Source organism: Oryza sativa, chromosome 12 (assembly GCF_034140825.1).
Source record: "Oryza sativa Japonica Group chromosome 12, ASM3414082v1".
Taxonomy (NCBI): domain Eukaryota; kingdom Viridiplantae; phylum Streptophyta; class Magnoliopsida; order Poales; family Poaceae; genus Oryza; species Oryza sativa.
In genome coordinates, this window is record NC_089046.1 from 18,252,235 (window position 1) to 18,277,329 (window position 25,095).

The 25,095-nt window shown below is 42.2% G+C and overlaps 3 protein-coding genes across 3 annotated transcripts; 1 reads left to right on the top strand and 2 right to left on the bottom strand.

Annotated features, from left to right (window-relative positions):
• Nucleotides 1-12,138: 12,138 nt before the first annotated feature.
• On the bottom strand, nt 12,139-15,710 carry LOC4352221 (uncharacterized). Its single transcript, XM_015763126.3, has 2 exons — nt 15,033-15,710; nt 12,139-13,295 (listed from the first exon to the last, which is right to left on the bottom strand). Exons 1-2 carry the CDS (start codon nt 15,418-15,420, stop codon nt 12,409-12,411), a joined length of 1,275 nt encoding a protein of 424 aa, XP_015618612.1. The 5' UTR covers nt 15,421-15,710; the 3' UTR covers nt 12,139-12,408.
• A 3,163-nt stretch (nt 15,711-18,873) lies between these two features.
• LOC4352222 (protein LIKE COV 1) lies at nt 18,874-21,749 on the top strand. The gene is made up of 6 exons (XM_015763761.2): nt 18,874-19,185; nt 20,075-20,127; nt 20,362-20,471; nt 20,686-20,853; nt 20,955-21,212; nt 21,352-21,749. The coding sequence occupies exons 1-6, from the start codon at nt 18,964-18,966 to the stop codon at nt 21,450-21,452; spliced, it is 912 nt and encodes a 303-aa protein (XP_015619247.1). The 5' UTR covers nt 18,874-18,963; the 3' UTR covers nt 21,453-21,749.
• Nucleotides 21,717-24,059, bottom strand: LOC4352223 (L-galactose dehydrogenase). Its single transcript, XM_015763028.3, has 5 exons — nt 23,819-24,059; nt 23,504-23,732; nt 23,094-23,393; nt 22,601-22,729; nt 21,717-22,062 (listed from the first exon to the last, which is right to left on the bottom strand). Exons 1-5 carry the CDS (start codon nt 23,977-23,979, stop codon nt 21,931-21,933), a joined length of 951 nt encoding a protein of 316 aa, XP_015618514.1. The 5' UTR covers nt 23,980-24,059; the 3' UTR covers nt 21,717-21,930.
• Nucleotides 24,060-25,095: the final 1,036 nt, after the last annotated feature.

Consider the following 25,095-nt stretch of genomic DNA (forward strand, 5'->3'; position numbering starts at 1 on the left):
TTTAGGCTTAAAATATACTCCCTCCATTCCAAATTGATCTACATATTTCATAGGTACACCAAGATCAAGAAAAACTAATAACTCTCTCATACTATATTTACTCTAGCAACAAACTCGATGCATGCACCATCCCCACTATCTCTTAGCCAATAGCAAATCAAGTTATTGCATGTGGGTTATAAATACTTGTGTGCATGAATGCATACATCAATGTCCATTTACTCCAATGCACAAATAACGAATAGACTTAATGAATGAACACAAATATGTAGATCATTTATGAATAACCTCCAAAAAAACTATATGTAGATCAATTTGGAATGGAGGGAGTATTACTTTCAATCTTTAGTAGAATGACGTCACTGATTTTTTTTTGACCGGGAGACGTCACTGATTTTTTATACACATTTGATTATATCGTCTTATTAAATAAAACGTAATTATAATTTAGTTTTGTTTTGAGTTGTTTTATCACGTTTGATTTATATCTCATGCATTTACACAAAACTTTTGAATAACATTAAGCATCCAAAAGTCAACGTCACCATTTTATATTATATTAAAAAACGGAGGGTCCGACCAAAGGAGAAATCAGAAAACAGGCTTCACAAACGTGTTAATGGGCCAGATGGCCGCCCAAACGCGATCCACTACCCGGAACAGGAAGCCGAAGGAAGATGGCGGCCTCGGATGCGTATTCAAATTCCGATATACAGTAGTAGTACGTAATATCGAGCCCGACTACTTGAGAAGCGATTCCGATCCCGACTCAGTTGGGTAGGTATATATGTTGAAGCAGTCTATTTCGTTCTAGTCAAGAATTCGGGATCGACGAGTGCAAAGGGGCATAACTCCAGCGCCGACGAACCTTCCCTCCTCCGGTGATGGATCCTTCGGCAATGAATCCATCCGAGGAAGGCAAAGCTCTGGGCATGGATCCTTCGGGCCAAGGTAAGGCTTTGGTGATACAACCTGCGGTGAATCCCTCCGGCGAAGGCGAGGCGCCGGTGATGGAGGAGAAGAAGAAGAAGAAGACGACGACGACGAAGAAGAAGACGAAGACGATGCGGTTTACCCAAGAGCAGATCAACAACTGCATCGCGTACAAGGACGTGGAGATACCATTCAACGACAACATGCCCAGCCTCTTGGAGGCCCTGGGCGAGGAAACCCTCGCCAATTTTCCCCAGGACCTCATCGATAAGCTCAAGGCGTATGAGGATGAGAGGGAAGCGGAGAAGGCCAGCTTCATCGAGATTCAGAACCATATCCGCGGGGAACGGGATGGGATCCTCAACCAGTACTACACCAAAGGCTACGCCGAGTACGAGGTCGTTGTCGACGACGATGGAGAAGAAGACAGTAAAGTTCCTCCTCGAATTGTTGCTCCCCCTGGCCGGAGAAGGTTCCGGAACGGGGTTACCGTGAAGAAGAACCAGTCGGGAGGAGGAGGTAGCGTTAGAAAGATATGATGAATAATTTAGCTAAGTGTGGGGAATTTTTACTTCCCCACTTCTTTCATCAATATAATAATGTTACTACTTGTGGTCTGGCTATGATTTTTTGTTTTTTCAATTCGTGCTATGCTTTGATTTATATTTCTAGTATGGTTTGATCTTATTCAGCATTGACCCATCATGTTGTTCAGAAACTCAAATAGACACACCCAAGAGTCTTTTGTTTAGACTAGTTTTGTTGAGCACTCTCATAGAGGCACACTTGAAAATGCTAGGTACTGATGGCTTCACAATTTGGATTCCTCAAGCCAACTTAGAAATTGTTGTTACTAGCAAATGGTTACAATTTGGAGGTGTCGATCCAATCTAGAATTTTTTTTTCAGACTAGTTTTGTGGGTTGCACAAGCTTTCCTCTGTTGACATTCTTTTGCTCTCCTGAGTCAGATTATAACTATTCCGATCGACTGAGAAGTTAGAACCTTTTGATTTGACATTGTCATATGAGAATGCCACTCTGCTGCCACCAGATTCTCCAAATGCCAATGCAAGTAGGATCAACACCTCAAACGAGGCAGTACGCTGGAGACAATTTTCTCAGTTTAGCTTGCAAACCGTGAGTTGGTTCCTCATAGTGTACTATCAGGTCTTATCACTTTTAGCTGGCAAACCTTTTGCGGTTCCCCTTGGAGTTAATCAGACCTAATCACTGTGATCACAGGTGTCAGGTGATGGAGTGAAACTGATAAATTTATTCAGATTAGTAAACTGAATAATCATCAGTGTTGACATCAATCCAACTTAATTTGTGTAGGGAGTTACTTCCCCCTCCTTTCATCAATATATAATAAGCTCGCAAACCTTGAGTGGTTCCCCATGTAGTATCAGGTCTGTTCAATGGTGGAAGCGGAGCAATTTCTTCAGTAGGCTGGCAGCAAATAGATAATGAAGACATTGTTGCTTAACCAGGATATTATATATACTTTGTTGTGAATTTGTTTTAACTCTCGCGATATCAAAATCGTGTGACTGGATGCGGTGAAGCTTGTGTAACTAGATGCTTCAACATATCTGCACCTGACTGCTTTTGTTATCTCACCTTTAATAATTTCATGATAAAGTTACTGAATTATAGCTTTAAAGAATTTCTAAAATCTTAAACTTACACAACAAAATGTATAACATCTTTTTTATACAATTAAGCAGGTGGTCGTATCAAAAAATTCAGAGAAGGCATGATGAGGATACACTAGGGTTGTTCCATATGGCAAACGACAAAAACCTGCATCCATATTTGAAAGATCTGCATTTTTTTACTGCAACTAAAATTTTAAAAGATCTGCATCTTACTGCAACTAAATTTTGCATGTCCTGCATGAGCCATGAGACCAACAAAAATCTGCGTGTGTAAGCCTGGACAGGAATTTTTAATGTTTTATATAAATAGTTGAAAACCTAAAAATAAGTCTCAAATGATAAGTCCAGTAAAAATTCTAATTTGCCTTGCAGTATTTTTCATATATTACCCATACTCAAACATTTTTACTTGAATTTTTAGAGCACAAAAAGAGAATAATTTTAATAAACCAAAACCAATTTTAGAGTTTTCATAAAAAAATAAAAACCTAAAATATAAAATCCTATATCAATCGGCCGTTTCCGGACCAAAATTCTCTCTCCCCACCGTCCTACTCAGCCATTTTCAGCACTTTCCTCTCACCAGGCTCTCCTCCCTATCCCCTAGTCCGCGCTTGTGACCTCCTTTTGCGCACACCCTACCAGCTTGCTTATGCTCCATGACCCACGTGCTTGGCTGCTTCCCTCACGTTTGATAACCCAATCCGCTCGAGGCGATGGTCATATTCACCGCGCCCACGAGAAGATAACCTGTCATGGCCCACGAGGACTTCATATCGCTTATTCCTTCACGATCTCTTTCTATTGCTTATGGTACTTTGGTGGGCTGGCGGGCGTGTGGGCGTGAAAAACACTATACGTGCCGATTATACCACTTCCAGCACCTGTAGTGTCGACCTCTATCTATTTTTCTGTAGCAGTGATAGTTAGTAATTATACCTGCTCTTAGGAGTGGTACTGTCTTCATGTACTAGAAAACCAGATTTGGTTTAAAATCTTGTACCACTAATAAGTATGTATAATAATATAACTTAGACATGCTCTTGTCTCCAGTAAACTCCATATCTCATTGAAGAATAGCATGGCAAAAAAAAGTAGCCTCTTATACGAAACAAAAATTAAATCGTGCCAGCTGTACTCGTACTTAATTTTAGAACGGAAGAAGTCCGCATTTGTCTCTCAACTTTGCTTTTGCCTGATTATAGTCGCTCAAGTATGAATGTCGGTTCCCTAACTCTTAAATTCGTTCATATTTATCCCTTGTCTAAAATTAATGAAAGTGTTTTTTTTTAATGACGTGGTGTCTATGTCCATCCTATATCTATCTATCTATCTATCTATCTATCTATCTATTATCTATCTATCTATCTATCTATTATATATTAAAAATCCATTAAACTTCCTACAAACGTTCTCGAACTACCATGTGGCTTCCTCAAAACGCTCTCAACATGCCAAATGGCACAACGTGAACCCGCGCCTAGAAGTTGAGGACCCACACGTGCGCTTTTGCCATGATCATAACATGGAGCGTATTTATCTCAAGATTAGTTTCCTACTTTGAATCAATGAAGCTGGCAAGATTAGCTATCCTACGTCAACTTAATATCACATTATCTCAAAACGCTCTCAACATGCCACATGGCACAACGTGAACCCGCGCCTAGAAGTTGAGGACCCACACGTGCGCTTTTGCCATGATCATAACATGGAGCGTATTTATCTCAAGATTAGTTTCCTACTTTGAATCAATGAAGCTGGCAAGATTAGCTATCCTACGTCAACTTAATATCACATTATCTCTACATATACATATATACACCGGTCAACTTAATATCACATTATCTCTACATATACATATATACACCGGTCAGTAGATTAGCAAATTTTAAATCGATCAAGCAGGCAAGATTATTATCTCCTTCAGCAACACCACGACCAGATGGTATTTTAATCTCTACAATACACGACTCTATCTGGCGACTCATCTTGGCATAAGAGGTGTTTGGTGACATTACTCAATTCAGGCTGCTCATATTTGGCAAAAGAAGGTAATCGTGCACCTATAGAAGAACACAATAATGCTATCCTGTATTAATTAAGGCTACACTATATTGCATCTATTGAATAACATAAATGTTTATATTATATTGCATATGAACATTTGCAGATAACATGGTACTTTACAATTTGATTACTGCGTTAACACAGAAAAAATGATAGGTGGACAATTAAATTAAGAGTGATTAGGCAATGGGATGCGATTAATCCTACAATGGCTGATGAGTTCTATGGTATACAGATGATTCTACTTGACGCAAGGTATCATTGTTGCAAACATATCATTTAATATATTGTTCTATTATGTAAATACTATTTTCTTCGGGGCAACTCAATACATGCCGCAATCCCAAAGCAATTGGCAAACCACTTTAGGCCAAAAATTAAGATAAACTCATTATATATTTTTAAAAGTTCCAAAGTTATGGAACATGATAAGTATTGTGTATAATTAAAGTAAGAGTGATTAGGCTATAGGATGCGGTTAATCTTACAATGGCTGTGAGTTCTATGGTATACAGATGAGTCTACTAGATGCAAGGTATGATTGTTGCAAACATGTCATTTAATATATTGTTCTATTATGTAAATACTATTTTCTTCGAGGCAACTCAATACATGCCTCAATCCCAAAGCAATTGGCAAACCACTTTAGGCCAAAAATTAAGATAAACTCATTATACATTTTTTAAAAATAATCAAAGTTATGGAACATGATATGTACTGTGTACCGAAAGATATCTCAAAATCTTTTTTTATCACGATACAATAATAAAATAGGTCAAAGCAAAAAAGAATGTTTCTCGGACTACTACTTTGAGTTTACAGACAAGAAAACATTATGGGGCAGAAAGAACGAAGATCAACAGTTATGAGGTATGTGTTTAATATTGCTTCTTTTAATCATTGTTATTAGAACTAAATGTACTTTTTTCTATTTAGACGTAATTAGCACCAATGTTTAATTCTTCTGTTCTGAAGAAAAATACAAAACTGAGGTTACTCCATCTCACTGATAGCTGCTGAATTTTAACATACAAATATTAAAATCCAAAAAACAATTAATCCACCGTAAAAAAATTCTCAATTCTTGGATTCCTAGGCCGCATCTCGAACTACACCAAATCATATTAGACTATATAACCAATGCATTTAGTGGACTTTCATGTCCACCCAATTCATCCATTAATAGAAAACAATAACCTATATCCAATTAAAAAAGTCTTAATTTTCATTTAACACTTAATTTAGTATGCATGCTTTTTTAAAGAAAATAAGCCTACCATTCTTTACAGTTGATGAATAACATTATAAATAATTGCTTCTATGTATTACATAAATACAATATAGTATAAAGATAACTATTATGTTACAAAATTATAAAAAGCAAAACTGACGAAAACAATTTAGGGACAAAACGTGCTGGATGTTCTCCGGTTAATATTGTCCTTATATAAGTGTCTCAACCAAACGATACGACTTATGTCCATTAAAGTTCCTCAAAACGCTCTCAAGTTACCAAATGCTACAAAATTTGAGAAAAAAAACAAAACATATATCCCTTAATTTCCACATAAATTGGTGTGTCCAATATTATAAGCCGTTAGATTAAACTACTATTCCACCTCTTCTCTCCCTACGTACCCGCCTTTCCTTCCACTCAGGAGGACCTTCCTCTTTTTCCCTTTCCATTTTTCCATGTATTTAGTTGAGCCACTATAATTATTATTATTCATGATAATAAACTTTACATAATAGTTGCTTTACTAACATTGAATGTCAACATATAACTCTTTACAATTAGATGTAAATAAATTAGATCTACAATATTTAAAAATAGAGTTAACACCATTATATGATATTATGTACCAATTATTTTAGACTATTTCCTAATAAAAATATTTGTTTATCGATTTTTAGTTAAACCGGTGGACATATTATTTAGACCATGAGATCTAGCCTCGGAAGTCCTCTTTGTCTCTCTATACAACACATGTGACGTCTTTACCTTCTACACGCATGACGAAGCATCGTATACCTAAGGTAGCTAAGGTGATCATGATGTTATAGCGCTACTGCTTCGCTAAAATGAAAACGTGTCAAATCATCAATGGGCAACGATTGGTTTTTTTAATAACATGAAAACAAATCGCGAAGATGCAATGTAGAAAGAAGAAGAATCAAGCACTGCAGGTTGAATATAATTAATCTCTCTATACAGTATATAAGCAGGGCGAAGCTAGAATAAAAATTACCATGTGTCACATACACATATATTACACATGTAATATTCTAATTACATGTGTTAATTAAAAACTTGCTTTGGAAAAAAATTGGACACTGTGTCCCATGCATGAGGGAGGAGGAGCGTGGTGTTGTCCCTTATGTAAACTAAATAGTTAGACAAAATATGGTGTATACTTCTATTATAAGATGATGGATGAGTGGAAGATACCAATGAGGAATGAGCGGTCCGAGAATAATGACAAATATTTTACATTTGTATGTGATTGAGTGACAATATGATGTGTCAGCTGTACAAGGAGTGTTTTTTTTATTATGAATAATGACAAACACACCGATTAGAAGGAGAATATGTGATTATCTAAATTTGAAATAAACAAATCAGACAAACCAAAATTTTAAGTAGTCATGGATGGTTTCATAAATTTTTATTAATTCTGGTGATGTAAATAATATTGAATTTATTGAACAAAACTATATTATTGATATAACCAGACTACATGATAGAAAAACTTTACTTCAAAACACTTCAAAATTTATAAGTAAACTACCCATACTAATTAAATTTATATAATTATAGTCTTATTTTAAACAATTATTGTTTCAAGAAAATAATGAAACTTGCAAAAACTAAAGAAATTAGCTTCAAACAATGTTGATATTTTGCAATACCAAGCAAAGCGATGGTGTAGGTGATTTGTATGCACCAAAACCTTTTAAAGTTCTTCAAAACTATGGAGAAAATATGAAATTGTTGAACTTATATACAGGGGGGAAATCCAAGTTTTAATTTACCATTAATTTGTTCGTTATATGCCTTCATAAGATGATCCATTTTGAGTTCCTTGATTTTGCAATTTTCGCTTGTACCCATATTTGCATGGTATGTATACAAGTGATATGGTTGATAATTAAGCTAGCGGTAGTAAAGTTGTACTAACTTAATCCATCTTGTATTCAAGAGTCTGAATGTTTTTTGAGTTACATTAAGAAAATAGAACCCCTGAATCATTTTAAAAGGATATTGTTCGATCCCAAGTTTATTACCTATGAGACAATTTCTAAATAAACTATAATCTTATCTTTCAACAATATAAATGCCCGCGCATCATGCGGGCCACCTTCCTAGTTGGTAAAGAGTGATAATGTCACTCACATGTCATCCTCACCTCCATGTCCAGTGTAACATCTATTGTTTCCTTTTATGTTTGATTTGCGAGCTAATTTGCCAACCAGGATGTCACATAGTGAAAACATTGACAATCACCCTTGTTTTAAGCCTAGGGGTGATACTCATCCTCCCTACCAACCATGCGCAGATATAACATCCTGAAAATTGTTATCAGGTAAAAATACAAGGAGAGGTGCTGATATGACCCCGGTAGAGCTGATGTCCCGATCTTCACGGCGTAGGATTACGAACCGATAATTAGCCTTAAAGAGACCAAGATAACTAACTGCAAGCAGCCAAGATAACAGTGCAACCTGACGATCGTACTCGAAGCCAACCACTGTCTCTGTTACGGCAACCTGAATCGAGGGTTCGCCCAACCACACTCTAAGTTTACCGACCAACACAACCTGGACTCAATCAAAGAAATTCCTCGAAGGGACCAGAAGCACCAATTGGGGGGTGTCGAACGTCGCTTCTGTAATCTCACAAGGAAATTACAAGAGCAAAGGGATAGAGATCTCTCTGTGAATTTGCTAGCACACAGCTAAACAAAAGGGGTTCATATTCTCATTATCAAAAGTCTTTTTAATGATAAAACATAGGGGATATTTATACTAGGAACAACCCTCCTAGATGGTAATGAAAAGTCTTCGGAGTTTACTGGACATAGGCTAGCTCAAAGGTCATAATAAGTGAATTTCCGAGAAGACTCGCGTGTCTGTTTAGCTTCTGAGCAGTCTTCAATGATTTGTCCATAACTCCTTATTGGGAAGTCGAAATGATGAGCCGTTTGTTGGTGATGAAACTAGACTTGATTATCTTTCTAACCATATATATTAAGCATGGAGAAAATTGACTGGTTGGGTCGCACAAGCCTTGGAAGATGAGTCTTTTACAGCGTAAACCATCTTCTTGTTGGCGTAGACAGCTACTGGTTGGGCATGGGCTGGTTCCTCCTCGACGTAACCCTTATCGCCCTCAACGTAACCCATCCTTCTTGGCGTAGTGATGATGTCCTCGGGCGTAAACCTGAGCAATACAAATGTAGAGCATTTAGGTAGTATAAAATTCTCACTAAAATTTGGATTAAGTTGAGCAAAGAGCGAGTTCACCTCTTGTTGTATTTTCCTAGTATGGCTGCACGTAATTGGACCATAATATGCTTGATCATTCTTGGTGAGACGTAATCCATCAACTTGGTTTACGTCATCTTCATTTTCTCCATGTGACGTATGACGTAAACCATCACCCTTGTTTACTTCAAGTGTAGCTGGGATGTGCTCATCATCATGTGACAGGGGTTGGGGCACATCAGGTGCACCATGCGCCTGGAAGGTCAGATGGAGATGGCCCGTGCATGTGTGGGCCTGCATTGTTTTATTTTCGGCCTAGTCAAGTAATCGATCCACCCTGATGATCACATATGTCTGTTCTCCTATTATCAGGGAAATAAATAAAAACAAAAAATAATTAACAGGGAAGACAATAGTGTGGCATAGCTAAATTTTAAAAACTTACTATACTATCACAATGTACCCATGATTTTCAGTGATATAATTTTAGACAACCAATCTTTCGAGAACTTTTTTCAACTATCAATGTTTTAACATCTTCACACAATAGTTCTTTTCACATAAACAAAATCACTTCATTATAAATGCTCAGCCTATGATTGCGGACTGTACAATGTAATTTTTTTATACTCCAAAGGCTTCAGGTACAACAAAGTGCTGCTTTTTTATAATCTCTTATATTGTTCAGATTTCAGGAATTATGAAAGTATTTTACATTGAGTATAAAAAGACCAGAATGTGTTAAGATAACGACCGCGCTGCAACTAAAGATGTCAATTCAAATTATTCCTGACATGAATGAATTATTTGGAATTAGGTCCACAGTCTTGGAGCACCAGTATCTTCGATTTTTCAGTGAAGGCTTGCTTCTTCACTGGTAATTAAAATGGTGCACTGCATCTTATAAAAGTATCACTCTAGGAAGCTTACTATTTGTATGTTCTTACTAGAAAAAATACTCATGCGTTACAACGAGTTAACAAAAAATTATAACAAATATAAAAATATTAGATAATGATTAGGGTTTAGTTTACCATGATATGAGAATTTAAGAAAATATATTCCTAAAAAATAAAGAAAGTTAAAAAAAGGAAAAAAAAAGGCACTTTGTACCCGGCCGATAGAGAAACCGATAGAGGAAGAACGATTTTCATTTACACAAATATTGAAATGATGACGTATTATCATAATTAGCAATTAAGCTCTATAAATTCCAAGAAAATTTTAAAGAGAGTAATTAATACGAAGAATTTAATAAAAATTAAATCCAACCATATCATTTTATTTCTCACACTTTCTTTACTTATAAAATAATTTAATTATATACCTACCTACTTAGAAAATACCCAAATATTCCAAAAAAATGTATTTCAATTAATTAGAATTTAATATGTTTTAATTCAGTTTTCTTGTTTTTTCTCTCCGTTGTAACACACTGGCTTTTTTCTAGTATATACAAATGTTTCTTCCTGTCATACTTTCAAGCTCTAAATATATGAAGGATAAAAGTAAACAACTTCTATTTAGAGTGAACAAATCTACTACTACTTAAAAAATAAGAGGTGCTTCCATCGTCCGTCAAAAAAACCGGGTGAAAAAAAACCGGAACGAATCCGATTCATCAACGCGGTAAAAGAATATGTCCGATTCCACAAAAATAGGAAACAAACTCCCATCTGTTTTCGTTTGAGCTGATTAGGACTTTGTTTCTGTTTGGGCGAATAGGACTTGGTTTGAATTATACCAAGTCCTATTCGGTTAGCATCACCAGGAGAACAAGTGCATATATACATACATAGTATAAAAAATCATAGCACATAACAAAGAATCACATGCAGCCTTATAGCACTTTGCAAAAAAACAAAAAATTAGATCGAAGGGGGTCGCCGCCAGCACACATATATCCAAATAAAAACAAAAAATTAGATCGAAGGGGGTCGCCGCCGCTGCCGCCGTCGCCGTCGCCGTCGTTGCCGAACCGCCGCCGTCGCCGTCGCTGTGGATCCGGTGGAGGGGAGAGCACCGCCGCCGCCGCCTCCCCTCCCGCTAGATCCGCCGGCGGCGGCGGCAGAGGGCACTCTCCGGTGGTGGGGGAGAGCGCCGCCGCCACCGTCGGTGGTGGGGGAGGACTCCACCGCCGCCGCCGCTCGCGGGAGGAGGGGCGCCGTCGCCGCCGCTCGCGGGGCGCCTCCCCACCCGCTAGATCCGCCGCCGGTGGTGGGGGAGGGTGCTGCCGCCGCCGCTCGCGGGAGGAGGGGCACCGTCGCCGTCGCCGCCGCTCGCGGGGCGCCTCCCCTCCCGCTAGATCCGCCGCCGGTGGTGGGGGAGGATGCCGCCGACGCCGCCGTGGGTGGTGGGGGTGCCGCCGCCGCCGCCATCGGTGGTGGGGGAGGGGCGCCGTCGTCGCCGCCGCCGCTCGGGGGCGCGGAGGAGAGGGCGGCGAAGTGAGATGGGAGGGGGGGAAATGGGCTAGGGTTCCGCGGCTGAGAGGGAGTGGGTTTTGTTTCCCCACTATTGACGCTCGGTCGTCCGATCAAAACCCTAGAGATCGGACGGCCGGTGTCGTCCGGGCCGAAATCGGCGCAAGAGGGATCGAGAGTGAGGCCTCTTTTCCGGCCCAAGCCCAGGTTGCGGCCTGGGGGAGGAAAAGTGCGCCCGCGCATGCGCAAAAGGCCGTGGGCCGACCGGCATAGGTCGGAAATAAGTCTATTGTTGGTCCCTCGAGCCGAAAAAAAGAGAATAAGTACATTTTTAGTGCTCATTTTTTCAGAAGCATTACAATTATAGTTCTATTGAATATGTTTATTTCGAAGCAAACCTATAAGAAAGTATTTTCTTTCTTTTTCCAATTAAATAATTGTTAAATGATGTTTGTATTAATAAAATTAGCAATTAAGCTCTGAAAATTCCAATAAAATTCCAAAGAGCGTAACTAATTATGGAGAATTTAATAAAATTAAATTTAACCATGTCATTTTATTTAACCATGGAGAATGGAGAATTTTACTTGTAAATTTATTTAATTATACACATACCTACTTAAAAATACCAAATATTTCAGCGAATTTGTATTTTAATTAATTGCATATTTTTCTGATCTGTAAACTTCCCGGTGCAACGCACGGGCACTTTTGCTAAACCAAACAACACTTTTGGTCAATATACACACTCTGTAATCACCCGGTGCAACGCACGGGCACTTTTGCTAGTCAAATATAATTACATGATATGTATATATTGACAAGGTTGTATTAATCCCAAGATTCACAATTCACCGTTTGTGGGTTCGAGGTGATCACTGCTTCCTTCCTGCAAAGAATCGCCGGCGATGGCGATGGTGGCGGCAGCATCACCGTTCCCGTTCGAATCCACGCCACCGATGGCCGCGACGGCGACTTCCTCCTCCTCCTCCTCCTCCTCCTCCTCCTCCTCCTCCTCTTCTTCCTCAACCACCTCGGTGACCACCGGCACCGGCGCGTCGGTCAGTCGACGGCCGCCGCCATTGCCCTCGGTGTAGAGCTTGAGCAGGTTGGCCAGGTCCGGCGAGGAGGAGAACACCGACCCCGGCAAGAAGTCCACCAGCGACTGGTAGTTGTTGCCGCCGCCGCCGTCGCCGGCCGCGTCGTGGTCCGTGGCGGCGGCGGCGGTGGCGGCGGCCTCGTAGTCGTAGAGATGGGCCTTGACCCGGAACGCGTCGAGCTGGCGCTGCAGCGCGTGCTTCTCCGTCTCGGCCTCGTGGACGAGCTGCATGGCGAGGCGCACCGCCTCCCGGTCGAACTCCCCCTGCTCCTCCAGCTGCCGCTGGTACTCCGCCGCCTCCGCGCACGCGCGCCGCTCGCCGTCGAGCTCCGCGCGAACGGCGTCCAGCTCCCTCCGCTGCGCCCGGAGCGCCGCCGCGAGCCTGCCCACGGTCAGCGCGCCGTCGCCGTCGCGCCGCAGCTCGGCCGGCAGGTCGTCGAACACCTCGTGGGCATTGCCGTGTCCGTCCTCGTCCTGCGGGGCGCGCGCCGCAATGGGCGCGAGCTCGAAGAGGGAGACGTAAGGGCCGTCGCCGTAGCCTTCTTCGCCGGCGGTGGAGCGCTGGTCGCCGCCGGCGTGGTCCTGCTCGCAGATCTCGCTGCCGATGGAGACGACGCGGTGACCCTCCATACCTGCGAACACATGTCCATCATCAACAAACCAATCTTTCTTGATGACAGTAGTTCAAGGGAATTAACAACAGTAATTTTGTAGATTTTCTTGATTATAAATTTGTAATGACCAATTTTGCTTAAACTCATGGATCAGTTTCTTGGTGAGAGATCTCGCCGCGTCTCTAGACATTCCAGTCATGTGATTCTTTTAACCAGACTAAAATTCCGCACACCTTCAAATTTGGTCGAATTTTGATAGTAAAACGTAACTGCTCCAAGAGAATAACGTAATAAACTCTCTAATAACTCGAATGCCATGATAAGTGTTGGTATCAGTTTGATAATCTTTACTACTACTCCCTCCGTCCTAAAATATAAATATTTTTTAATAATATTTGAGACGCTACTTTGACCAACAATATTTTTAAAAGTAAAATGTTTTAAATAAAAATAATTATATATTATGATAGTTTGTTTAATGATAAATCTAATAACATCAATTTTACGTGATTTTTTTTCTATTAATAGTCAAAGTTAAAAATGCTTGACTTGACACTACGCTAAAAATAATTATATTTTAGGATGGATGGAGTAGAATTTAAGCCCATTCAGAACCATTCAGAACACTGATCTGTTCACGATACCTATGGGAGATTTAAAAGTTCACATTTCATGTGAAATTCCTACATTCAAAACGAACACGCCTTTTAGCGTGTAATTACAGAAAGTTCCAGATATTGAAGTTGACAGATGCAAATGTTGTGTTCACTTCATTCTTACTCCCTTCTACACCCTCTTTTCCATAATAATATAAGGTACAACCATTCTTAACCTGAAGGAAAAAAACAATTATTATTATCTACTATTTTGGATCACCCAATAAAACTAGAAATCTTGAGAGTAGAGGATTTAAAATAATACAAATAATTTAGTGGAGAAGATGTGTTAATTAATTACATGTATGTATACACGCCTTATATTATGAAATATCTAGAAAAAAACTAGTTGTGTCTTATATTATAAATTGGAGGGAATAGTAATTAATATCTCTGTTGACATTTTGGATATCAACATAATCTACTGTGCACACACGTTTCATTATTGAGAAATTTTACGGTACTTTAAAAAATTAAAAAGTACCTTTGAAGTTAACTACTCCCTCCGTCCCAAAATATAGCAACTTTTGCTTACATGTGATATATCCTATTACTACGAATCTGGACAGAATTGCTATACAAATATTAAACATAAATATATAAAAGTGTGTTCCATGAAAAATGTACTAATATCATTTTCAAATCTAAAATCCTAGCGCGTCTATTAATGTTGAAGATTTTGATATCTAACTACACCATCTATTTAAAAATGTGGCAATGCATTTTTATGTGGTTGATCATTGAATCACTTTCAGCCTTTCAGGATCAGTCTACTATGAAATGTTTGTTTTCCAAGGCCCCAACTTTTTATCCCTAAAAATTCCTACCAATGTCATGTTGTGAAAGCTCAACTAGTAAAGGTTGCACCAACCAAAAGATGAAATGATACCAATGCCATTCTACAAAGTGACCAACCAATCAAACCTACTACTAGCAAAGCTTCACTCTAATTCTTGGTTATTGCATCAGCAATGACCTGAACCTGACCGAATTCAACATTTTTTTCTCCAAAGCGACACGCATAACACGATTGTTTTGCAATTTCACACCAGTAGTAGTTTCGAATTGGAAAATTGAAGGATATTCATAGATTGATTACCTCCAGGTTTGTCTGCAATTTCAACCTCTGCTGCATCTCTCTTCTCTTCTCCATCAGAAGCAGAGATCATCTTCTGCTGATCCGGCTGCTGCTGCTGCTTCTTCTTCTCCGGCTCCGAGGCGGCCATGGCGGCGACGTGGGCGTCGCAGAGGAGTCGTCGGAACGCCGCGCGTTCTTGGCCGCGCGCGTCGTCGGCGTCGGCCGCGGCGGGGGCGGAGCAGAGAAGCCGGTGGACGCCGGCGCAGAGTAGGCACAGCGGCGGGCCGAGGCGGAGCCACGACGCCGCGGCGGCGATGAGGCAGAAGGCGGCGCCGTTGGCGAGCAGCAGCGACGACAGCGCCCACTGCAGCGCCGCGCGCGCCACCACGGCGATGAGCTCCCGCACCATGTGGCCGGAGCTCAGCTCAGCTCAGGATCAAGCGAAATTCAGCAGAAAGAAAGGCTGGAAATTTGCCAGGATTTCGTAGGATTTAATCAAGAAAACGGAGAGGAGATGGAATTAAGGATCGAGGAGGAGCATGAGGAATTTGGGGGTAGGTGGGTGGAGGAGGTGATCATTGGGATGATCAAGTGTCAAACATTGCAAATGGAGCACCACTAAACAGCACAAGAAGAAGAAGAGAAAAAAAAAAGAATGAAATGAATAGTGTGTATGATAGAATTGGTTGGGCCAGCCACTTTTGAGAAAGGAGAAAGAGTAGGTGACGTCATGGGCCAGGGTTGTACTACTAACTCTACTCAAAGTTTTTTATTTTTGTTTTTTCTTCTGTTTATTATTTTTTTTTTTGGAAATTTGTAATTTAAGGTGATGATGACCCAGTTCTGGGTGGATGGTGGCAGTTTTGGAGAAGGGCGGTAGGCGGGTCGAAGGGAGCCCTAGGCTTGTCTCCTAAATTTCTATAAGATTCATTCAAATTTTACTGAAACTTTTGAAGATATAAGGTCTCTAAACAGCTTGAGCCATATTCTCAGTGGTTTTCTGGTTCCGCTCTGGCTACGAGCATATGATGATTCAAGAACACAAGTAGTTGAAACTTCGGAGACAATAAAACTATACATGGTATTGGTAATTTGGTATGTTGCAGTACTACGTAGGATCCATGTCCTCGCCAGAGACAACTAAAGGATGGCAGCATTCTATTTTGCCTTTTAGACAACGACTAGAAAGTATCTAGCCCCCTATGTTTGTGTTATACTATGCGGTTAGACACTACTCCATTCTTTTGGTGTGAATAATGCCCTAAATATAAATAGCTGAATTACGTCAATTTTCACTAAAAAGAATGCTAGTAACATATGGATTTGATATTAGTGTGATGCCTAAAAAGGCTTTTATAATATTATACATCAGCTAACTTTTCCAGGATAGAATAGGCATGAAGTCACTGTGGATGATGACGTGGCTTATTCTTTATGGTAAAAAGGTGAACAATTACATAGGAGTCGTGCCGTTCCAAAGTTTCTGACTCGTTACTGACGGATAAGTTCACTCAAGCTTAGCTGGTTTTTGTGCGAAGGGGATATTATTGATTGTCTGATTGATGTTTGTGCAAACGACGATGACACATGGACTCATCAAGGGCCACAATATATATGCGTGATGCAGGTTTTGTTAAGGCTGACGATTTCGATTATACAGGGTTAATGCTCTTCCGATGAACTGGATAAACTTGTGACCTTTTTTAGTAGATGGAGCCAAAATGCATGCGTGCACCTTGTAGAAAGTGGCTACTGACTACTCCTAGGTGGCGCCCTCTCAAGTAGTAGTGCTAACGTAATGCAGAGGTTTAATTAATTTCGGCAACAATCATGAAACAGAGCACCTAGTTCCACTAACATTTATTAAGAACTGGGTAATTCTAACTTATATAATTCGTAGTTTCAAGAGCATAAAAATTAGGGTAAAATTAAGGCTAAGAAAAATGAATACGGCCAACCCCCACCTGCCCATGTTGTTCAACTAGACTTTTGTCGTCTTCATTTCAGTTCTCGCCTGGTACTTTCTCCGTCCCATAAAAATCAACCTAGTATCGGATATAACACATTCTATTACTATGAATCTGAACATATGTATGTCTGGATTCATAGTACTAGAATATGTCACATCTAATTCTAAATTTCTTTTTTTTTTTGCCGAAGAGAGTACCTCTGTCCCAAAAGAAAAAAACAAATCTAGAATTAGATGTGACACATTTCTAGTACAATGAATTTGGATAGTACTACGATGTGACACGATGTGTTATATCTAGTACTAGGTTGGTTTTTTATGGGAGGAAGTATGGTAGATCGAAGGTCTACTCTCTTCATTGGATTTCATTGGATGGTGTCAGAAGTTGCTAATTGTTGGGGGTAGTACGAATGTACGATGCTAGGGAATGGTCACACATTATGGTCTCACTTGTAGGGGTGCTTGTAACTGCTATTCGTGTGTACAAATTGGCATGTTAGTGGTTTTGGCTGATGACCATTGTGGGAAATCGAAGTTGCTGGTCGGTCACTTTGGGACTGGCTTGGCAAATGAAACTTTTCTTATAAATTCGGAGTTGCTGTGTTGCTGGAGGTAACAAGCTCGACAACAATGTCACGTCTTTTACGAAGTCTGCCGTAATGCTTATGTTGTAAGCTTGGCAACGAGGTCTTTCGGCGTTTCGGCTTTGTCGTTATTAGTTGTATCGTGAGCTAATGTAGGGATGTTCGTGTGCGCGCTACGTATAGATGGCCAAAAGGCCCGAGGCCCGACGGCCTGGCCCAAGCACAGCACGACCCGTCAGGGGTCGGGCCCGGGCCGGCCCGGCCCGACCACCGGGCCATGCCTGGGCCTCTCCACCGGCACGTTGGGCCGGGCCGGCATGGCACGATGGGCCGCAGGCTAGGCCCGACACATAAACAATAGGGAGTAAAAATAGACATATTATATGCCACGATCGAAAGAATAGGGACGTAAAATAGACTTATTTAGCTATATATATGTCAGCCCAAAGAGGAGGGATGGGAAATAGACTTATTTTCACTATATATATGTCACAGCCCAAAGAGGAGGGATGGAAAATAGACTTATTTTCGCTATATATATATATGTCGCAGCCTATAGAGGAGGGACGGAAAATAGACTTATTTAAAAAAGCACGATGGGCCACCCGCGCCTTCGGACCAGGCCAGCACGGCACGGCCCAACGGCTGGTGGGCCATGCCTGGGCGGGAGGCGCAGCCCATGGTGCCGATCGGGCCGTGCCGGCCCGATGGCTGGTGGGCCGTGCCTGGGCCGGGCGGGCCTTTTGGCCATCTATAGCTCTACATGCTTGTCTAGCTAGCCACATGTTCAAGGAGGTTCCCCTCGTCGAGGAGTTGTTTTTCATTTCGTATAACATATGTCCCTTTTTTTCAATCCTGCTTACTAAAATATAGATATTGAGGTCATCATAAGATGAGTTGTTATGCTTGCCTCATTTGGTTCGACGCGGAAGGTTCCTTTGCCAAATTTAATATGAGGAAGTGAGCTCGGTGTAACATCGTGTCACTGAGAAAGAAAATATGTTTGAGGCCATCTAATCAATACATACAGCAAGTCATATAACATGTGTGAAAAGTGAAAAAAAAATGCAAGCAGCAGCAATTGGAGAGGAATCTCCAATCAAGGTGAATTAAAAGGAAGGTATATTTGCAACAAATCGTCTTATAAGAGAAAATCTCAAACTCAAGGACTAACATTCGGTGGGGTTTTTGTAATTTTCCCAACTTCAAATTCCAGCCCATTTCGAATTCGATCGATCCACAGGAGTTTCAATCCACTACCAGTCTCTGACCGACGTGTTTTGTGCATGCGTGCATGCAGTGAGAGCAACTGATGAATGAAGCATGCGAGCAGCTGATCCGCCATTGCCGCTCGCCTTAAGAGATCGAGAGATGTTGACGTGAGAGAAGAGATCCAGATATGGCCGGGAGGGAGAGGGAGAGGGAGAGGGACCGGGACAAGGATCAGCTGCTGCTCATCCCGGTGGCAGCCGACCGCGCCGCCGCCGCTGTTGCCGCCGGAGGCCACGAGGAGGAGACGTCGTCGCTGCTGCCGGTAGGGATCGTGGCGGCCGGCTCGCCGCCGCCGCTGCCGTCGTCGGCGCGCGGCCACCATATCCACCGCCACCGTACCGGCATCGAGGTGAGGTGATTCTTTCGTTCAAATTCAATGTTAATGTTTTCCTCTTTCTTTCTCCTTTTCTTCCCAAACCCCCCTTCTTTTCTTTGTTTTACCATCTGTGTAAATTTTATTCCTCTTAATATAAAAGTGCGTAATCCTTTTGCGTATTACCCAAAAAGATGTATGATGCCGTTAACTTTTGTTGTACGTTTGATCATTCGTGTTATTAAAAGTTTAATATAAATATGAAAAAAAATGTAATGTGAGATTATATTTTATTTGATGATAAAACAAGTCACAACAAAATTAATTATATAATTATATTTTTTTAATAAGATGAATGATCAAACGTTATGTGAAAAGTTATCGACATCATATATTTTGAAATGGAGGGGACGTGTAGACTGTAGTAATTTGTTCTTCTAACTTTATACTCCCTCTGTACTCGTAAAGGAAGTTGTTTAGGATAATGTTTAAATCAAATCTTAGGAATATAAATCATGAATAACTCTTAAGTTGTTGAGTTTGAAAATGTAAAAATTAAATGAATAGATTTGTCTTGAAGAATACTTTCATAAAAGTATACATATATCACTTTTTAATAAATATTTTTATATAAACAAGAAGTCAAAGTTATATTTTGGAGACCGTATTGCTGTCCAAAACGACTTACTTTATGAGTACGAAGGGAGTATATGTAATCCCCTACTCCTTTCTCGGGTATTGACATTTGAACTATTGTTCTGGCAAAAAGGAATATTAGTTTGTTGAACCATTACATGGTGACATAATATAGAGAACATACAGGTATTTCAACTTGTGGAAAAGAAAAAAATAAAACGATATGTCGTAACTTAACGTAGTTGTAATAATGTGCTATATAACATTAACAATTCTAGCCTCGTGGCAGGCATTTTCAAGGGTGATACGCAGCTGGGCATGGAAGAAGTTCATGACTGGATGGTACTACTGCACAATACCAGCTCCTTTACTTTCCTTACTTCCTATCGCAATTGCAAGTATTGCCGTTAGGAATTGGGATTGCATATTTTGTACTTTTCGTCCGTTCTTTTTCATCAGTTTCATAGGCCTCACAGCTACTATACATACATATTAAGCAAATTCAGAGACTTTTTAGACTGAACTTGTGTGCTGAACAACTTGTTCTGTTCATGTATGATCTTGGCACATGTGCAGTGTCATCTTGCTCCCCATTGCCATCACATTCTACACCACCTGGTGGTTCATCCGCGTCGTCGACGGCTTCTTCTCCCCGATCTACATCCATCTCGGCATCAATGTCTTCGGTACGTAATTCATTACCATTATTACCACTGTCCAATAACCAACACACAAATTTCGCTCAAACTCATTCATCCACTGCACACATGTACAGCGAGCACTGCAACTCTAAAGGTCAGTTAATTTAATAGACTAAAAGATCGATCGAGCATTTAGTCTGATGATATTTCGTGTTGATTTTGGAATTTGATGATGATCGTTTGCATTCTCGAGCATAAGGTTTGGGGTTTGCGACGTCGATCACCTTCATCTTCCTCGCCGGCGTGTTCATGTCGTCGTGGCTGGGAGCATCTCTTCTCGGCCTCGGCGAGCTCTTCATCAAGAAGACGCCGCTGGTTCGGCACATCTACTCTTCTTCGAAGCAAATCAGCGCTGCAATCTCACCAGGTTTGTCAATTAATTCCAAACAAAACTATCTGCAAGAATTCAGTTCTAAAATGTGTTCAAATTTTCATGAGATTTCTAGATTGATTTCGTGCTCAATTCAGACCAGAGCTCACGGGCGTTCAAGGAGGTGGTGATCATACGTCACCCGAGGATAGGCGAGTACGCGCTGGGATTCATCACGTCGACGCTGACGCTGCGCGGCGTCGCCGACGGCCGCCGCGGCGGAGGCAGTGGCGCCGGCGGCGGCCGGGAGCTCGCCTGCGTGTACGTGCCGACGAACAACCTCTACCTCGGCGACATCTTCCTCATGAGCCGCGCCGACGTCATCGTCCCCGACCTCTCCGTCCGCGAGGCCATCGGTAAACTGAAAATTGAGCCCTTCTTATTCCTGAATTTGTAGAACAGTTTGGTTCTTGATTTGGTTTTGGTTTTTGGGGAATTTTGCTGAACAGTTTGGTTCTTGATTTGGTTTTGGTTTTTGGGGCAATTTTGCTGCAGAGATCGTCCTCTCCGGCGGGATGTCGGTGCCGCAGATCATCTCGGCGGTGGAGGGGGTCGTCGGGCTCGGCGGCCATGGCCGGCCGGTGAAGTCTCCTTAGGCTATGGAGTATGGAGAATGGTGTCAAGTTGTCAACTTCACACTCGGTATAATTTTGAGCTTCTGTATGATTAGATGATTAGTTATAGAGAGGAGGTTTCCAGCATTGGTAGGATGGAATTATGCAAGCATAAAATTTGATCCACTGTGAGACAGCATTAAGCTTGTATACAGAATTTGTGATATTTCCTTTTGCATCGGCAAATTATTGGTTTGCAATTTGTTTTTTGGTACAGTTTGTAGTTGAAGCAATATACAAGCCTCATTACAGCAAGGTGCATGGGCACAACTTATTCCATTATTATCAGCATCCATGTTTGGCTGTTTGTCTATTCACAGACTTCTAAATTGATACAGACAACATACCAACGAATTTCCGATGATGACTTTCCTTTGCTCACCATTGAAATATTGCAATGCAAACAATTGACTCAATGAATACATGAATGAATTATAATGAGCCAGGCTGCTGCCAGATATCAGGCTTGCTCAATGCCACTGGACCAGGTCATGTTCTTGACAGGCTCAAGAATTGCTTCAACTTCGTGCAGAAGTTCTTTATCAATACCGGAAGTAGACAATTCAATTGCAGCAGCCACATTCTCCTCTACCTATAATCAGGGAACAGAGGTCATTATATGTTCTGTTACTTGGACTGAAAAAAATCAGTAAAGACTGACTCAAGTTGTAGTTAGGTGGACAGATGGAAGAAAGCAGTTTTATCTGAGCTAACATTCTGGTTCATATCATTTAGTCTCAAAACCATTTGTTAACAAGTTAAATAAACATTCTATTTCTTTTCATATATAGACAGCCAGACAAAAATAGTCACTAGTACCACCATCCAAAAAATACCTCCATGATTAGATTATCCTAAGAACAACATTATTTTCAATTACAAGCAGAGATTAGATCTTTTTGCCTTATGATGTGACTAGATTTAACCAAATATCCTTCATTAAGAGTTGACAGGTGATTCTATCTAATAAGATTAAGGCTGGTTACAACATGTACAGGTAAAGATAATCATGGACCTGCTCATTTCTGGCATGTTACTACCAGTTCTGGAGAACGAGGACTTTCGTGGAAATGGTATTCAATATGTTGTGTAGGAGGTACAAGGTAGAAAACCAATAGTGAACTGAATACCTGTTCTGGAGAGTTCATTCCAACAAGAACCGTGGAAATCTCATTGTTCATCAAGCTGTACTGCATAGCTAGCTTTGTAATGTTTTTCCCCTTCTTCTTACAGTGATCTGCTGCTGCCCTGCATGCCAACTGATAATAGGATGTATTACAGTTGATTTTTTTTATATTGATTGGGAAATCTAACCTAAGCCTTTAAAACCATGAGCAAGTCAATTTGACAATTTCTAGATTAATTTAAGGATCAAGCACATTATAGTTATGAGTATGTTTTTGTACACAATCTACCATACTTATTTGCCTCGTTTTCCCCTCAAAACTCCTAACCACTCCCCAACACTATTCCTGCATAATAATTGTATAATTCGCAAATAAATTTGAATCCCCTTGTGGCATTCTATATGTGGTTATTCTTCCAATACAGATAATTTGCTAAGAATTAGCTTTCCACACAGTAACCAGGCGCAAACAAATACAATTCACATCACAGCAATACCTTTAGTTCTTTCGGTGCAGGGTGCCATTCGGGTGGCCCGTTATCTGTAAGAAGCCCCATTGCAAGAGGTGAAGCACTGATCACGCCAACACCTTTGCTCTTCAGGTAGGGAAGCAAATCCACAAGCGCGGTATCATTGATCCCATAGTGGCAGTAAGACAGAATCACATCCACAGAACCTGGCGGCACCTGGTCGAGCACATAAGTGTAGATGCTCAATGGCAGCCCGGTTATCCCGATGAACCGCGCCTTCCCGCTCTCCTTGATCTTCTGGAGCACCGGAATCGTCTCATTCACAATCTGAGGGCACATCCAGCAATAAAAGGGTTACAGAAGCTTGGGCTAAAGCTGTAGGGCGCAATTGGGAGTTGGGAGCAATTCGTCGAACAGGTGGTGGGCGCGCGGGGGACCTGGTCGAGGTCGGTGAACTCGATGTCGTGGCAGTGGAGGATGTCGACGTAGTCGAGGCCGAGGCGTGCGAGGCTCTCGTCGACGCTGCGGGTGACGCGGGCGGCGCTGAAGTCGAACCCTTCCCTGTAGCGCCCGCACTTGGTGGCGACCACGAACCGGTCCCGCGGCACGCCCGCGGCGCGGAGGCAGTCCCCGAGCACCGACTCCGACACCGTGCCGCCGTAGTACCTGCGATTTGCGACAAGGGGGGGCGCGGCGGTCGCACTCTCAGATCCGCCGAGAGCCGGGGGGGAGGAGGAGGTGGTGGTACGTACGGGGAGGTGTCGAAGAAGTTGATGCCGAGGTCGAGGGCGCGGCGGACGGCGGCGCGGGCGACGTCGCGGGGGACGTCGCCGAAGACATGGCCGAGAGGGGAGGCGCCGAAGCCGACGGGGCTGACGCGGAGGCCCGTGGCGCCGAGCTCGCGGAGCTCCATGTCGCTCGCCGCTGCGCACCGGGAGATTGGGTAGGTGTGGGTGAGACGTGAGAGGTAGCAGTTAGGACTGTAAGCGTGTCAACCGCGAACCCACTTATTTTAGTCTATAAGTGGGTTTCACGGGTTAGCCACTTACACCCCTAGTAGTAGTCGTTAGTGCGGCGGGGGACGAGAGTGTGTGCGCGCCTGCGCGTGAAAATTGGTTTAGAGCATCCCAGCAGCTCCTCTATCTGGTCCTCCATCATGTTTTTGGCGCATAGAGGTAAAAACAAAGCTCCAGCAGATCTTCCATCACACACGCTATTTTTGGAGGACCTCCAAACCAAGCCCTTCCTAAGCCAAATATAGATGTTCTCTTTCCTCATGCTATCCTCCAACTACCCACCTCCCAATCGAACTCGTGCCACCGCCTTAACCGTATACTGGCAGATAGTAGCTGTAGAGATGAGGTGCATACCGGATCTGAAGGTGGAGATCACTGGAGTAGAGCGCGGAGAGGCAGCGGATCTGGCAGCGAGGAAGGTGCTGAAGGTGGAGATCCCCACCATTCCAGCTGCTCGGAGCTCCTCCGACGACCGCGTTGCCCCTCCGATCGCGCCGCTGCTCCACCCGGCGACCACCGCGCCGCTCCCCACCCGCGCCGCCGCCGCCTGTGCTGGGCTCCTCCGCCCGCGTCATGACCCCGCCGCCCGTGCCGCGGCTCCTCTCCCTGGCGACCGCCATGCAGCTCCCGGCCCACGATGCTGCCGCCCGCGCCGCGGCTATACGCCTGGTGACCTTGCCGCTCCCCGCCCGATGACCGCCCGTCGCCCCTCGTCGTCCTCTCCGTTGGTAGAACAGAAGAGAGGATGGGGAATATAAATGTAAATGTAAAAATGTAAATATGTGGTAGTTGAAAGATATAGTAAAATATATATGAAGGATGTAGTATGGCTAATCTGTTGGAGTAAAAAAAAATATGGAGCGAAAATCTTTTTAGACGACCATCTAAATGTGGCGCCGAGGTCTCAGAGCTCCATCTTGCTCGCCGCCGCGCACCGGGAGATTGGGTGGGTGAGACGTGAGAGGTAACATTTGTTAGAGGCGAGTGTGTCTGCGCCTGCGCGCTTGCGCTTG

Coding starts and splice junctions, on each gene's coding strand:
- LOC4352223 (XM_015763028.3), bottom strand. CDS start 23,979: ATGGAGCTCCGCGAGCTCGGCGCCACGGGCCTCCGCGTCAGCCCCGTC. Junction 23,733..23,818: donor AACTTCTTCGACACCTCCCC/GTACGTACCACC, acceptor CGCAAATCGCAG/GTACTACGGCGGCACGGTGT. Junction 22,063..22,600: donor GAATGAACTCTCCAGAACAG/GTATTCAGTTCA, acceptor CCCTGATTATAG/GTAGAGGAGAATGTGGCTGC.
- LOC4352222 (XM_015763761.2), top strand. CDS start 18,964: ATGGCCGGGAGGGAGAGGGAGAGGGAGAGGGACCGGGACAAGGATCAG. Junction 19,186..20,074: donor GCCACCGTACCGGCATCGAG/GTGAGGTGATTC, acceptor GCCTCGTGGCAG/GCATTTTCAAGGGTGATACG. Junction 20,128..20,361: donor AAGAAGTTCATGACTGGATG/GTACTACTGCAC, acceptor GCACATGTGCAG/TGTCATCTTGCTCCCCATTG.
- LOC4352221 (XM_015763126.3), bottom strand. CDS start 15,420: ATGGTGCGGGAGCTCATCGCCGTGGTGGCGCGCGCGGCGCTGCAGTGG. Junction 13,296..15,032: donor AATTGCAGACAAACCTGGAG/GTAATCAATCTA, acceptor ATGTGTTCGCAG/GTATGGAGGGTCACCGCGTC.